Source organism: Aplidium turbinatum, chromosome 6 (assembly GCF_918807975.1).
Source record: "Aplidium turbinatum chromosome 6, kaAplTurb1.1, whole genome shotgun sequence".
In the NCBI taxonomy this organism is placed as follows: Eukaryota; Metazoa; Chordata; class Ascidiacea; order Aplousobranchia; family Polyclinidae; genus Aplidium; species Aplidium turbinatum.
The window spans coordinates 32,074,268-32,089,754 of NC_137477.1; the positions used below are offsets into that span (position 1 = coordinate 32,074,268).

The 15,487-nt window shown below is 36.9% G+C and overlaps 1 protein-coding gene across 2 annotated transcripts in view; it reads left to right on the forward strand.

Moving 5' to 3' along the window:
- The window catches only part of LOC145771855 (synaptotagmin-16-like), a 29,402-nt gene extending 14,154 nt beyond the window's left edge, over positions 1–15,248 (forward strand). Inside the window, exons 1-10 of one of the 2 annotated variants that reach the window (XM_082583598.1) lie at positions 3,273–3,615; positions 7,178–7,345; positions 7,954–8,072; positions 9,019–9,132; positions 11,495–11,701; positions 12,046–12,204; positions 12,440–12,550; positions 12,699–12,885; positions 13,650–13,765; positions 14,670–15,248. In XM_082583598.1, coding sequence (XP_082439724.1) covers positions 3,315–3,615; positions 7,178–7,345; positions 7,954–8,072; positions 9,019–9,132; positions 11,495–11,701; positions 12,046–12,204; positions 12,440–12,550; positions 12,699–12,885; positions 13,650–13,765; positions 14,670–14,867 — 1,680 coding nt within the window. In that variant the 5' untranslated portion in view covers positions 3,273–3,314 and the 3' untranslated portion in view covers positions 14,868–15,248. Of the gene's footprint in view, positions 1–3,272; positions 3,616–7,177; positions 7,346–7,953; positions 8,073–9,018; positions 9,133–11,494; positions 11,702–12,045; positions 12,205–12,439; positions 12,551–12,698; positions 12,886–13,649; positions 13,766–14,669 lie in introns of those variants that run through there. The other variant, XM_082583599.1, reaches the window with a different exon arrangement.
- The last annotated feature ends 239 nt before the right edge of the window (positions 15,249–15,487 follow it).

The window sequence follows — 15,487 nt, forward strand, 5'->3', positions numbered from 1 at the left end:
TCGGCTTTGCACACTATGACGATGCTTATTCTCATTCGATATGAAGTGATTAGGTCGATATGCCTTTGTAACCTTTATCTTACATTCCTCCTATGTATAAAGGCATATCGACCTAATCACTACTCCGTGTATAAAAGGATTCTTATTTTAGCTTTCTCTACAATTTTTGCGTTTTCAATTATTTGCTGTTGAAGAAGAGATGAGAGCAGCATTATCAAATATGCGCCCAAACATTGAAAGGATTTGCGCTGAAACTCAAGCGCAAATTTCGTACTGACTTTGTTTCAAATGAATTTCAACAAATTGTTCACGAAATGATACGCGGCTGTAGTTGGTTTTGTTTTTGCGAAAACTCTTTTTAAAAGTATTTTTGTTTAAGGCAGAAACGTTTTGGTTTGACTGAGGGTGCCGCCAAATTATTTGGTTGTTTGCAGGGTACCGTAAGCCAAAAAATGTTGAGAACCACTGGGCTACACCATAATATTTTTATCGAATATTAATTATCAAATAGTTTCAATTCTTCTGTTGATGTTCGATTTTTCTTTCGAGTTTCGAGTTTCCTTTTTGTGATGCGGTTTGTTTTTTAATTTTTGAAGAACACTTTGCAAGATCACTTTAAAGAGTAAATTTTGGTGCTTTCTGCATTCTGGAATTATTGCACGTTTCGTTTCGGATGTAGAACCAAACAAAATAAATTCTTCACTAAGAAAACAATTGCGAAAAGAAAACAAGACAAGTAATTTCGACTGGAAACAAAAAACGAAATATTTCGAAATTCTATGTCATAATCAAAATATATTGCACCCAAAGTGTAGTTTTTTTTAACCTTTCTAATCTTGAAAGCTGTAACTTTCCTCGTTTGACTCAGTTGGATTTTCTCCTAAAAATAATCATTGGTTCAAGTTTTGAGCTAACATACGTTTGTATTGCATTGTTTTGTCACAAAGCAAACTATTTTTTCTAAAAGAATTTGGCGTGAATGAGCGCACGAAGATGCGTTACCAGTGTATACTGAGCAAACATCTTCGCGCGGGTTACGTTTGACGCGGTAAACTAATGTATGAAGAAATGGTTTATTTCACGTTAAAGTGCAGAAGTTATATATTGACGTCACTTAGATCTTGTGAGCTTTGTTCTTTAACGTGTACTGTAGTTGGAATCGAGATGAGATTACCAAGCTAGGTTTGGAAAAGGTTCTAATCTTAGCTATTTTAAATATGTCTAGTAGCCTTACCTTCCTTTTTTCACATAAATATTCTCAATAACAAAATAAAGCAAGATTAAATTTCCCAATTGAGAGTTGTTGTACTGCAAAAGTGTAGTTTAAAATAAAGTTTCACAGTCTAAGACTGTTAGACGTATTTACAACAGATCTTATGACACTATGTAAAAGCTTTTGATTACTAGAACAAGCTTCAGTGCATTTAAAATGCAGCTTACGTAGCCTAGTAAGAAGCAGCTAGATAACAGCCAGCTGAATGATATTCAGCAATGACTAATAAGAACAAGATTGAGGCAAGTTCGGCGAAACAAATCGTCGTTTCAGTTTTCTGTCAGATTGAAAGTTTTTGACAAGTCTTAAGATATTAATTAGAATTTCAATTCGAGATATTAGTTGTTCATCCTGTTTCCATATTCTTTGTGTAGGCTATGGGCCTACTGATCTGTATACATTTCTTTAGTCACATTGGTGCCCATTGCTAATCGATGTTACATTTTTGCGTAAAACAGGATACTGGACATTGGGAATTGGAGTGGTTTCGTTTTGCTTAATCCTATTAGTAGGAACGTAGGTAAATATCCCCCCCCCCCCAGAAAAATAATACAAACTGGTGATAAACCACCCTAAAAAACACCGCACCTGAAAAATTTATCTGGTTGATATCTCCACCTTGAATAAAAATTAAAACTATTTTTACTAGGATGAATATCAGAACAAATTTTTTCTTATTGAATGTTTACAAGAGGAACTTTTTTAGAGAGGTTTTACCGTTGTGTTGTTACAGTTAAAAATGATGCTCCTTTATTAAAATTGACATTGTGACGCAGTTAACTTGTAGACGGCAGTAGGCGTCCTACTTTTTCCCACTTTTAAGCTTCACTGAGGTTTCAAAGAAAAAAAAAAGCGACATAGGCCCCGTAGGCCCCTATTCGGAAATGGAAAATTTCAACAGTGGGCTAATATGCAAAGTATTAGAAAGTCAATTAAATCCTTTTTTGAATGGTGGAAAAATTAGTAGTTTTGTTTGTTGTTCCAACAACCACATGCTCTTCCTCAAGTAGCCACGTAAAAACTTGTGTGGAGGAGAGCACACAAAAGTTTTTTTTAGATAGCAGGGAGATCGCACTGATATCTTTGAAAACAATTTTTTATAAACTTTGAGTAATAATAACAATAAATATGATCTATTTACTGAAACCTCGCTAATTTTTTGTTGGCATGACCATAGACGACGACGTCCATTTCGTCGAATAAAAGTTTGTTCGGATTAGCTTCAATCTTATAACTTCATACAAGGAATGTTTAGGAAGAAATTTTTTGGTCAAAATAAAAGTTTATATTATATCGAAACGAAATAAAAGACAAATCATTTTGCGTCGAAATGTTTACGTTGACTGAAACGTTTACTGCGCCATTTCCGTTGGTACTTTTGTGATAGTAAGTTCAAAATATTTTTTTCTTTCAAAAAGTCTTTGATGGATTTTTTTCGACTTCAATTTCATTTTCAACAAACTGTGGCGTGTCCCTTTACAATACTGTCTGCCAAAAAACTAACTATTTGACGTAAACGACATTGCGTTCTGGGTTGGCTCATTGGCTGCTCTGTTCGTATTTTGGCTGCTCGTTTATTGGTGACTCAATAAATTGTATTGTTGCTCTGTTCTTCGCGGACATTGGTGGGGTAGTGGAGATGTCCTGGATACTCAGATTTTGAATCTCAACAGTTACGCAGATCTTGAATCTAACATTATGAACAAATCAACAATCAATGTTGCCAGACGCCCGCCAGTAAATTTTCTCAGCACCGGTAGAAAATCAAAATCCTCCCAATGCGATGCATTCAATTTTCCTCCATACTTTTTGCGTACTTCCTGATGTCTTTAAGAAATGTTTTTCACGTCGCCTAGGTAGGCTAGTTTTCTTGGATTCCAGATTTAAGGTAAACCTCCTTATCTGGCAACGCTGTTTCAAACAGACTGTGTCAGTAGATTAAAGCAATGACCTTTGTTTATTATTATCACGTTGTTAATTGCAGACAGCCACAGTGATTTCTGCCTTAAAAATGTGTATTTGAAAAAAATTGTCACGTGATATGACGTCAACATGTTGCTTCAAAGGCCTGCTATCCCACATTACGGGAACTCCCTTTCAGAGTGATGTGGCAGCTGAAATCAAAATAGCTCGAGCTCAAGGTAAAACTCACGACTCGCTCAATTCCGTCGACAGTCTCGAAGACGTAGAAGAAGAGGGAGAAGATAACTTGGCGTCTTCTAATGGGCGCATTTCACAAAAGTTTCGTGGTTCGATTACGAAGTTACGGCGTAGTCAGCAAGGAATTAATAGATCGACTGGAAGTGTCAATCAAAACAACGGGTTGAATAACGGCGAAATAGGTGAGATTTCATAACCGTGTTTTTCTGACGTAAAACAATTCTGACGTCATCCAGTTGCGATAAACTAAAAGCATAGAAAGAAAAGCCATAACATTAAGTATAAACATTATTAGAAATTTCTTTACAAATGAAAGAAAATCTAATCAAAAAATAAAAAGCCCAAAATGTAGATACCAAACTCATGTTCAGCAAACAAACGTTTCGAAAACTATACTGTCTTCATCTTCAGTGTTATAAATGTAAGCAATCCCTGATGCCGCTTAGGTTAAATTTATAACACTGAAGATGAAGACAGTATAGTTTTCGAAACGTTTGTTTGCTGAACATGAGTTTGGTATCTACATTTTGGGCTCTTTATTTTTTGATTAGATTAACCAGGCGTTCCAACCATTTTGCTCCTGAAAGAAAATCATTTCCTAAAAACCTATTGTGCAAGAAAATCTGATCTGTGGTAATTTATGCCACCATGGGTATATGTATAACTAACGGCAATGTTATCAAAAGGAAAGTAGTATATCTATTGGATACGATAACACATGTTGGGTGTAAGTGTGTATTCCTAATGGAGCATAGGAAGAGGAACTACTGTAGTCCATCGACCCAGCCATGCCTTAGCAGTGTTTTTGCTGCCGCATTACTCTAGTCTACCTACTGGGAACGAACTGTGCTCTTCGTCAAACATGTGCGTGACCAGAGAGAGGGTTCTGAGTGCCATCTCTGATATCTTTAGTGGCAAAGTCATTGGCATCTTTGTTATCTTTAGCACCACTTTTATTTATAGTGGCCCAATACTGATATTTAATATCAAGAACAATTACGTTTGTTTTTTTAATCTCCAATCGTCCACAAGTTCTGTTATCAATTTAAGCTTGTTTGCGTGATTCAGAAGGAAGCATGCATGTGGCGTGTTTGCAATTAACTTACTACCTCTGTTTGAAACTGTGATCATCCATTTCTTTACCTTTGTAAATGTGTGTTTCTCGGCAGTCGAGTGTAGCAAGAATTGACAGCAATAGACAGACACGTGTTTCTCCCATGAGGCTGGACTCATCAGTGTCGCACCACTAATTCATGCCACATAATTCTCAACCCCTGCTTTTGTCACTGCTGTTTTTGGAAAAATCTTGATGGCTGATGTGAAGGCTACACCGGCATGGTTAGCGAAACACAATGCTCGCTGTTCTATAGTGAGTAGTCAGGTAGTGCTGACGCTAGGAAGATCGCTCCTTCTTAACTTTGTAAATGTGCTTATGTCAAAGTTTTGCTCTAAAAAGCCTTATGTGAGTGATACTCCGGTATTCGCAAACCAGGAAAATCAACATTACAAGTACTGCATTAGTTAATTTATTACAAAAGCAAGATAGTTTGTAGCTGTGATGCCAATGTTGTAGATTTGCTAGTCCGCCCCGATAGCTCAGTTGGTTAGCGCGTGACTTCTGGAACGAAGAAGCTTCAAGATCAAGCGGCGCTGGTTCGACTCTCGGGGTGTGCGCTTGAGCAACGCAAGTTAAGGACTGCTCTCCATTCAGCGGCATCTAATGAATGGATTGGTTCCCCGGCAACAAGACTTCAACAATTGGAAACTTCACTTTGTTAATCTCAGTGACCGGGCCTGCGTCAGTGATTCAAAGCCTCTACAAGTATGCAAAACTGCCAGGATTAAGCTCTGCAAGAAGCTTTCCCAGTCCAAGGATAAAGATTCAATCAATTAATCAATCAATAATTCAGGCCTAGTGTCGTCATATAGGCTACGTTTTTGATGTAATCTTGTTCAGAGGTATATCAAAATGTGCAAAGTTTTTTGTTTTGTTTTAGGAGAATCAGTTTGTTGTTGCAGATTAACTGACTTTCTGCATTCAAGTTTAAAATTAGCCTTTGCAAGTATTTGCCGCATTCATAATACTTTCCGATTAAAAATAAAATTATTTTTACTGTTAGTACTGGCTTGTAATTCTTAAATTAAATGATTGCCGATTTGAATAACTGTCAAATCCACATTCATCGGCTGGATAAAAAAAAATTAAAAGTTCTAAATCCAGCTCCGATTTGAATTAAACTTTCCGCTATATTAAATGTCATTGTTTCATTATCACAAAACATGCAGTTTTTCCATCATGAAAGTTGAAGTTCAATTTTCAAAAGGTGCAAGGCCTCCATTGAATTGAAAAGTACCGTAGTAGTATTATTAACATGACTGAAACCTGAAATTTGAAATATTGATATTTTCGTTGGTCTTGAAAACTATTGCGTAGTAACCTAGCTTACTTTACAAAGCGGTCTTTGAAATATTTATAAGCCAAGTGCGTTCCATCCACAAGGTAGTGGAAGATAAGGTAAACTTTTCATGATTTAGTTCACAGTAGGATTATCCTTTAAATTATGAAAAAAGTGCTGACGACACTTGGATAGAAAATCCAAAGTTCTAAGAAAATATTTTTTGTTTAAACAACAGCCTTTGTTAGAAACGTTTACTCAACAAAAATAAAACTTTTCAGATGACTAAAACTTATTTGTTTGTTTAGCCTTTTTTAAAAACATTTTTATACACTTTTATGTGTTTGCCTATTATGTAAACATTATTTTCACACTATGAGACGTGGAGTATAAGTCTTGTTACTCAACGCAACAAACAGTTTACCAGACTCATTTAAAAAATAAAGTAATGATAAAAGACAGTCAACCGCTTCAAGTGGACAGTTTGCTGGGTTGGTTTACAAAAACAGAAAAGTTTTATTAGTCAATGAGACATGGAGCAGTGATTTTAAAACACTTGGATATACCTTGTGAACTTTTAAAAGACAATTTTTCTGCTGTTGTTGGTCTATTTATATTCTTTAAAAGTCATCGTGTTGCATTACCGTCCTTAATCCACATTGCATTTCAATATGCGGGATAAATTAATTTTGTGTTTTCCTTTAACCGGAATAGTTTTTGAAAATGTAATCGCTGCATTGTTGACATCCACCTGCTAAGAAATAACTAAACAGCTATCAGGTCTGTTAGAAAGATAGAGTGGTGTGGAAACATATGTGACGCTATCTGCGAGCAGTGACATGACTGGCTGATGATGGCGCTGATCAGACCCCGTAGGGAGGAAGTTGTAAAACGTAACAGACGTTGTGACCAGTTGCAACTGAAGACTTGCATCTAAATCCAATCACTTACAGATTTAAACCTTATAATGTGTTTGAAAAAAGTTTTTTAAAAACTGAATGAGATTGCAAACAAAAGAATCATTGTTCCTGAAGCCGGAGTCGTGGAGCCGGATTTCTGCATTCCAACTGCACGGCTCCGACTTCACATCTCAGGTGGTGCCCCGTTTTGTGTTAACTATGAGGCAACGTTTTTCACACATGTTAGTGCGAATGCCTTGGGATTTTTCCCTTTTTAGGCCTATGCGCTGCGTTTTTATGCTTTTTTTGTAGTGGTGGACTGGTAGCATTGCATAATGCATATTATGGTCTTGTCAGCAGCAAAAATAAGTTCACTTGACTAGATTTTATATTAACTTTACAGTACTTTATATTTACTTTACAGTATATATCCGTCTTATGCTTTTCAGCAAAATCCTTTGACGATTCCGACACCGAGTCATCTTCAGATAGCGATGAAGAAACCTTTCGAAATTTGCGGAGAACAATGAGAAGATCTAACGCTTCCTTATCGAAAACACATCCAGCTCACCATCAAGCGGAAGCTACGTCAACTGAAACGTTGGAAATTGTTGAAGGTAATGCGACTTATTCCTGAGTGATAAAGTAGCCTAGAAGCTGATGTGTCTTAATCTATTGGAATAAGTTGACGAAGAAGCGCAATCAATGAACTATACAACTTTCCGAACGTGGCTGATTTTATTAACTTGATTGATATTTTTATTTGAAACCATTTTTGCAGTCACACATTGCAAGTTCCTTTTGCTATCACGTCTAAGTGTTAGATAACGTTGCTCATTTGTCCAAAATCTGAGAATTGGTAAGGGTAGGCTTGCTGCACTCTACGTTTTTGTCTAATAGAGGAAGGACAACTAAAGTTTCTTAGTTTTTCTGTAACTCAGAAAATTCTTTGTCCTTTTTTTTTTTTTTTTTTTATTATTTTATAGAGATACTCTGAGTGTTTGTCATTTATCAATGTGAAATGTAGCCAGGATCATTTCTACTTGAAGCCCGATTAATCCATTTGAGGGGGGGTGGAGCAAAAACAAGAAAAAGCAATAGTTAAAAACTTTAATTAGTATCACTAACTGATTATACGTGAGGAAAGTCAAAACAATTAAGGGGTTGCTCGGCTCTCTCACACTACAAAATTGCACTAAAAGTTAACGTTTTATTTCATTACCAGGACAAAGTCAGATTAACCTCACTCCAAGCGTCAGTGGTACGGCCTGTGATCTGGCGCCGGTAGATGACCCACTCGTCCACTTGGGAGAAGCATCACACAGCAGGAGCCCAGAGCACCACGTAAATTAATAATTTTCTATTTATTGCAACATTATCATTATTTACCTGTTGGTGCATGCCCATAAAAAAAACATGGCAAAAAAACGGTATTTTAATTTGGCGTCAAGCTTATTTGTTTTCGTAATCTTTCAAAGTTCATATGATTTTTTGTGTACAACATGAAAACAAGAAAAAAATTGCGTGAGAATTTTACCACTTAGAAAATGCCTAAAGTATAAATTAAGTTGCTTTCTGGCTTGTCAAAGGCTTTTTAACTGTTACGATCGTGGAATTTTTGAAGTAAACTATTTCGCATAGACATTTCCTCTTTGTTGCGATATCAATTTCTCGATCTGGACTTCGTATGGAATTAATTGATTTTTCTAAAAAAATTGTTTCGTTGAAATAAACTTCGTTTCGAATATTTTTATTTATATCTATTCGGTCACGCTTCAGCAAACACAAATAAAACATTGTAGGGTTCTTATTCTACTCCTCCGACCACATGCAGACCTCCAGTGAAGGTCAGCAACCGCATCGATGATGTTGGCTTCCATCGGCGTTACCAAAAACTCATAATTTAAACTTAATGCAGCAACAAGAACCGACATAAATCGTCAAATCTCTCATAGAAACTTTTCTACCTCCATCACTTATATTGTGTCCATGCAAAATGTCCATTCAAAGTAACTTGTTGTGACGGGAGTAACAAATAAATTAATCAAATCCGTAGTTTTTCAAAACTTTCTGTAAAAGCCTTGGTGTGTTTTGTCTGTAATTTTCTTACATATTCTGCTTTTTTAAATTTTCCAAATATTTGCTTTGAAGCAACGTATCTAACACAAAGAACCGATGATTTTTATCACCAAATATACATTCCGAAGTGAAGTTTGTTTGGATTAATTCGGTATTTTGTATTGATGCACAAATAATCCCAAATGTTAGAGAACCAAATATACATGTACAGGAAAACATAACGAGTCACAGGCCGTCCGCCAGCAATGACGTGGGAGAACGTAATTGGACAGTAGGAGAAGTTGAAAGCGTGTACAGCAGGGAGATTTCATCATCCTTAATGGAGGTGGGTGATAACGTCATCAACCATCAATCGATAGTAACGACATCATGATGAAAAACATCAGCATCTATGAATCATGAAAGTAGAGATATAAAAAATGTTTAAATATTTTTCTGCTTTTACCAGTTTTTTACGTAAGCTACACTTGTTATCGTTTGTCTATCTGCGTCACCAGACCTTTTTAATAAAACTTCAAAAAATGAAAAATTGAAATACTTCGTTTTGACCCAAAATGGTTTGTTGAAAGTCGTTAGTAAACATTAATTCGCCATTTACCATTAAGCTCTTGATATAACGACACAATCACTTAGTAGACCTTGAGTGCTTATTGGAATACTGTCCTCGCTTCAAAAACATCATTTGCAATTTTGTTCGAAATTAATATCACAGCATAACGTTTGGAACGCCTACAATACGTCATCATGCAACTTATCCTAGGTTTTATGGCACACAAAATGTCTAGCGCTTATTAAGATAAGAACGATAACGGGTAAATTAATTGACGGTAACTATTTGCTAGAAGTTAAGAAATAAAAATTCATGTAGAAAATATTGCAATTATTTGATATAGTTATTGAGTACAATATTTACATGGCGAGTTTATGGACAAATAGATACAATTAAAATATACAAAAAAAAATTGCTCCATCATAACACGAAACACCCATTATCCCAGCTGGTAACAAAAGTTGCCATTTTTGCATCGTTTCAACTACTGACAACGTTGCTAGTTGTTGAAATGATGTAAAAAGGGCAACTTTTGCTTGCTGGGATCGTACAAACGAAAAGAGTAACTAAGTCTTTCATTTAGTTTTCAAATGAATAAATTTAAATCCTTGCAATACTGTAACTTTAATTGTTCTTCTGGCTTTACTTTCACTTCAAGTGGGGTCGCCGGTGCAGATTGCAGTCCTCCGCATCACTCTGTCAGTAGCATCTTCCTCCTTCACTTCCACTATTTCCATGTATTCTTCACACAATTCCCCATCTTCTTTTTGGCCTTCCTCGCTTTCTTTTTCCAATTTCCAATTGTCTTATTCTTCTTCTGATGTAATCTTCGTCTCTTCTTACGACGTGACCGTGATGACATTTACGGCGATGACCTCTCCAACTTGCATTCGTTCTCTGATGATTTTATTTCTTACTGTGTCCTTCTTTGTCAAACCCAGAAACCATCGCAACATATTCATTTCTGCCACTTGCCTTTTCCCTTTCTGTGTTTTCGTCAGGGCTACCACCTGCATCTCATACAACACTGCTGGTCTTACTATCGTTTTATAAAGTGTCTCTTTCAGCTTTTCTGGCATCTTTCTGTCACACTTGACTCCTGTTATTTTCTTCCACGCTCCCCGTCGTGGTTGGCATCTCTTTGTTACCTCTCTGTCACTCGTACCGTTCTCATGAAGTATGGAATCAAGATATTTGAATTCTGAAACTTGTTTCACCGTTTTTCCTTGCAGTTGTATTTCTGCCTCATTTTCTTTGTCATTATCATCTGTTGACCTTTGGAGTTCGAGATATTCTATTTTTCCTGCTTATTTTCATACTTCTATCTTCCATGGCTGCTCTCCAAGTCTCCAGCCTCTGTTCCGCTTCCTCTCTCGTCTTTGCACACAACACAACGTCGTCTGCAAACAGCATCTCACAGTGCTTCTTTCTGTATGTGTCCTGTTAAGCAATCCATAATAACAGAAAAGAGAAACCGGCTAAGTACAGATCCTTGATGCAACCCAAACGATACCTCAATTTCTGCGTGATTCCTGCCCCACACTTCACTCGTATCCTACTTCCTTGATACGTGTCTTAGATCAAACGAACATACTTCTCTACTACTTCTTTTATTCTAAGGCAGTTCCAAATCTCCTGTCTTGGTACCTTAACACTGTAAGTTGTAATTGCGATCCGATAATGTGACATCTTGCTTGTTGTCTGACGACAATTTTAACATGACTTTCCCAATAAAAGGTGTGACGTATCAACGATCTACAAAACTTTATTGAGGTATAAAGTTTATAAGGTCCGCCCCGTTAGCTCAGTGGTTTCACGCCCGGCTCAAGATCACGCGGCGCAAGTTCGACTCGAGGTGTGCGCTTGAGCAACGCACGTTAAGGACTGCTCTCCATTCAGAGGCACCTAGTGAATGGAATAATTCCCCGGCAACAACACTTCAACAATCGTAAAACTTTACTCTGCCAATCTCGGTAACTGGCCCTGCGTCAAGAGCCTCTACAAGTATGCGAAACTACCAGGAATAACCAATCAAGGCTTTGTCAGTTCGAGGATAAAGATTCAAAACCAACCAACCAAATATGACATATTTTATAGTTAAAGATTAATGTTATTTGTTAATTTTAAACATATGTAGGATGACGAAGTTGCTGCGGCGATGGCAGTAAAGCCTCCGATGGAAGATGATGAAGATAAGGATGACGATGAAGGAGTCCTCATATCTGCCTGCGGAACTCTTGATATTGCACTTCAATATTTTCTAACAGAGAAGAAGTTGCAAATTACTATTTTAGAGGCGATTGATCTTCCATCTAAGGACAGAGGTGGAGCTAGCATCATTCAGGTAACTTTGATTTATGTTACCTTTTATTGTTACTTTTTGTTGTAACCAACATTATGTTGTGTTGCATGTAGTTTGTGAAATATGCAGCAATAAGCTACTGTAAAAAGTTTGTTACTCAAATAATGTTGTGCAAGGGCAGGAAAGTCCATGTGGTCTAGCATAGACCTGACAGCAGGTGATTGCTCATTGTAAATTGCTCAATTATTCAACTATTGCACTAGTTATGATTTACTGTAATTAACCAACCATTTTTCCCATTGATTGGTGAAGATGTTTCACAGCTAACAATATAATTCACTATTTGAGTGTTGCCTTTTGGTGCTGATGCTGTTGTCAACATTCAGGTCCACGCGGTTGTCTTGCCAGCAAAGCGCAAGCGCTACAAAACTAAAGTGCAGCACATCAACTCCCCCCACTTTCACGAGACGTTCAAGCTCAGCCACATTGCCCCTGGCGACCTCAGGGGGCTTGGACTGCGACTCAGACTTTATGGAATTGGAAAGGTGCTTGAGAAAGTTAATTTTGATTTTTTTTTGTCAGTAGGCTACAGTTAGTTGAGACTTTTAAAATCGAAATAAATGATCTTTTCCCACAGCAAATTACCTTTCGGTGTAACAACGTAAAATACCAAATATTATCAAAACGGACTTTAGTTTATTTTCCCTTGAACATATGAACTTTAGCCTCACAAGTGTTGTTATTAGAACTTCTTTGATGCATTTTTGATGCTGGTTACAGGTGAGAGACAGACTGATTGGAGAGGCATCGGTAATGTTTGACGAACTGAACCTGATCAGAGATCCACAATTAACCATCACGCTCCAAATGGAACCAAGGACTGATGTAAACGTACGTTTTCGACTCTCCTCGTTATTATTTGAAAGATAGCTGCTAAGAATCAAATCTTTTATAGAGTTTTAGATAACGTCTGATAAATAGGAAGAATTCTTTGCTTGTGCTCTACACGTATAGTTACTTGCTTTTCTTTCTGTTACAGCGAACTGATATGGACCAATCAGCAACCCAGAACGAACCTGACGTGTCAGCTGTGGCTACATTGGCTCATGGTGGAAGTCTACCTGAGCTATTATTGTCTCTTGCCTATGATGAGATGACGGGACGTCTCAGTGTGGAAGTTGTGAAGGGATCTCATTTCCGCAATCTCTCTATGGCTAAACCTCCAGGTGGATACCAGTTCAATTATCGCGATCATTTTGACTGCTCATTCACATTATGCGTTCATAAGCTGACCGGCAGATCAAGATTTCATAGATTTGTGATCAGAGGCTAAAAATTTCACACGACAGCTGTCTACGAAGCTAACCACGCGCTGCAGGATTATTCGGTCAGATAGACTTCATCTGGGTTTGTTGCATTGACAAGTTGATGCAACATGTGCTCAGCCGTAATATTTTACTAATACCTAATCCAGGAAGGTCTAATAGTTAGATTTGGCGTCATTCAGAGGTACAGAAACACAGAAATAGACCAAATGACGTTGTATAATATTGAAGCATCTGCTTGGCGAATCAATTGATGTTGCTGTGATGACGCGGTTCACACATCACGTGTTTCGGCATTCATCTATCCATTTGTAACATCTGAATAAAATGTGCACAGACCACATTTCCAAATATCGTCTTCTCACAAAACATTGTTTACTCCAATACTGATGAATTGATTTGATATTCATCCTCACTCAGGGAAATCTTCTTTGGCAGCTTAATCCTGGTAGTTTCGCATACTTGTAGATGCTTTGAACCACTGACACAGGCTCGGCCACCGAGATCGACAAAGTGAAGTTTCCGCTTGTTGTTGAAGTGTTTTGCCGGGTAATTATTCCAACTACTTGGTAACAGTATGCTAAACATTTTTTGACTAAACCAGACGCTTTCTCTTTTTTATATTTTGTACAGAATCAATACAATTTTGAATTGTTTGTATGCAGATACATTTGTCAAGTTAATCCTGTTGAACTCCGCGTTTCAAGAAATGGCTCAAAGCAAAACAACTGTAAGAAGATCTCAACCTAATCCTGTGTTCAAGGAGACGTTTTATTTCCAGGTAGGTTATTGCGTTTACATAAAGGACGTCTAAGTGCAAAAGCATGAAATATATCAAGTCATCAAAATACCACATGTTAGTGGGATTTCGCAGAAACCATTGCAGATTTCTCCATAAAAGATTTTTTTATATATCAAGCCTTTACCTTGAAAAGATATGCATGATACAATCACCTATTTAGCAAACTGAAATTGTATTTAGGCCTAAACCATAGTTAATATCAAGTCTACAATAATTGAATAAAGTATGATAAATTTACAAATGGAGGTTGAGAGAGTGTGGAATATAGTATTTTAATAAACCTAATTGTTTCTGTTAACTTTATCTTTGTTGAAAGCCTTGAATCTTACTGACAACTTCAAAAGCACCAAACTCTTTTTCTTGCACCGAAAGATTGAAGTAAAATAATTATTTTCAAATTGCCATGTTTCAAATATTTCACGTTTCCGAACTTGTCAAGTTTAATGGTTCAAAGTCATCTTAATATAAGTAGCCATTGAGTATTGACTCATAAATAAAACAAAAAATACATCAAGTGATTATTATACAGTAGCTTTATTACTTTTTATTAATGACTTGATATTACATTTTTGGATCTCATTTTTAAAGCTGTTTATTTATGACACCTTGCAGATTTTCATGAGGAAACTGTTTAATCATGCTATTAAATGCAAACTATGCCCTATTTATAGGTGGTTTTCACACCAACTGTAAATTGTAATTCGGATCTATTAGCTTGCCAAACTATATCCGTCAACCTTTAAAAACATAACATTATAAAGCGATTTTGCTAGCATGCCATTGCAAAATAATAGTAGACGATGGTGGAAAACCTGAATTTGCTTCTTCGGAACGCTATTTAATATACTTTATAGTAAAATCCAATCTTTTGTACTTTTCTTAGGTAGCTCAGTTCCAGCTAGCTGAGGTGTCCTTAATGGTAAGCGTCTACTGCAATCGCACAGTCAAACGAAAGTCTATGCTTGGTTGGATATCTATGGGAAGAAACAACAGCTGTGAGTTCGATGAACAACATTGGACTGAGATGAGGGGAGCAAAGGGCAAAGTGGTCAGCAGATGGCACACTCTTATTGAATCATAAACACTAGGTGGTGTATCGCCATCGTATCCATCTCCAAGTTCCCCTTACGCTTTCAACATGGAACAAGAGAAGGCGGCGAACGGAGCCGCAGACCTGATCGGCTCTTGTTCATTCCGTGAACTCTCACTTCATTCACTGCTTCGTTGCTTCCCAGTTTGACTTCGATCTTTCGTATCAGCTCATTGTCAGCAGTTTTGTTTGTTCAGGTTTTTGACCCAACTGATGCAAATAAGTGAGATATGAAGTTGAAGCAAAAACAAAACTATAAAATTTAATGTTTTAGAAAACAAAACTACGATACTCAACTTCGTAAATTTTTTTATTATGATAAAAAAATGATGTTTGTGATTATATAAACTATAAAAACAAACAAACAATTTCTCAACCTTCCTCGTTCTTCTTTACGCACAGGGCATGCTACGGAATAGAGTGGAAATTTTCCATACTTCACGTCCTGCAATTTTGTTTTACACAATTGAAAATGTTCCACTTCAATTTCTAATCTCTTACACACTTTCACCGGTGAACGTTTTGTTGTTTATCTTGCATTGCGGGAAAGCGGACTTGAGCGCTATGCATCGGTGTACGCCTTCCGACGTACACCTGACCCACGCTGCAGC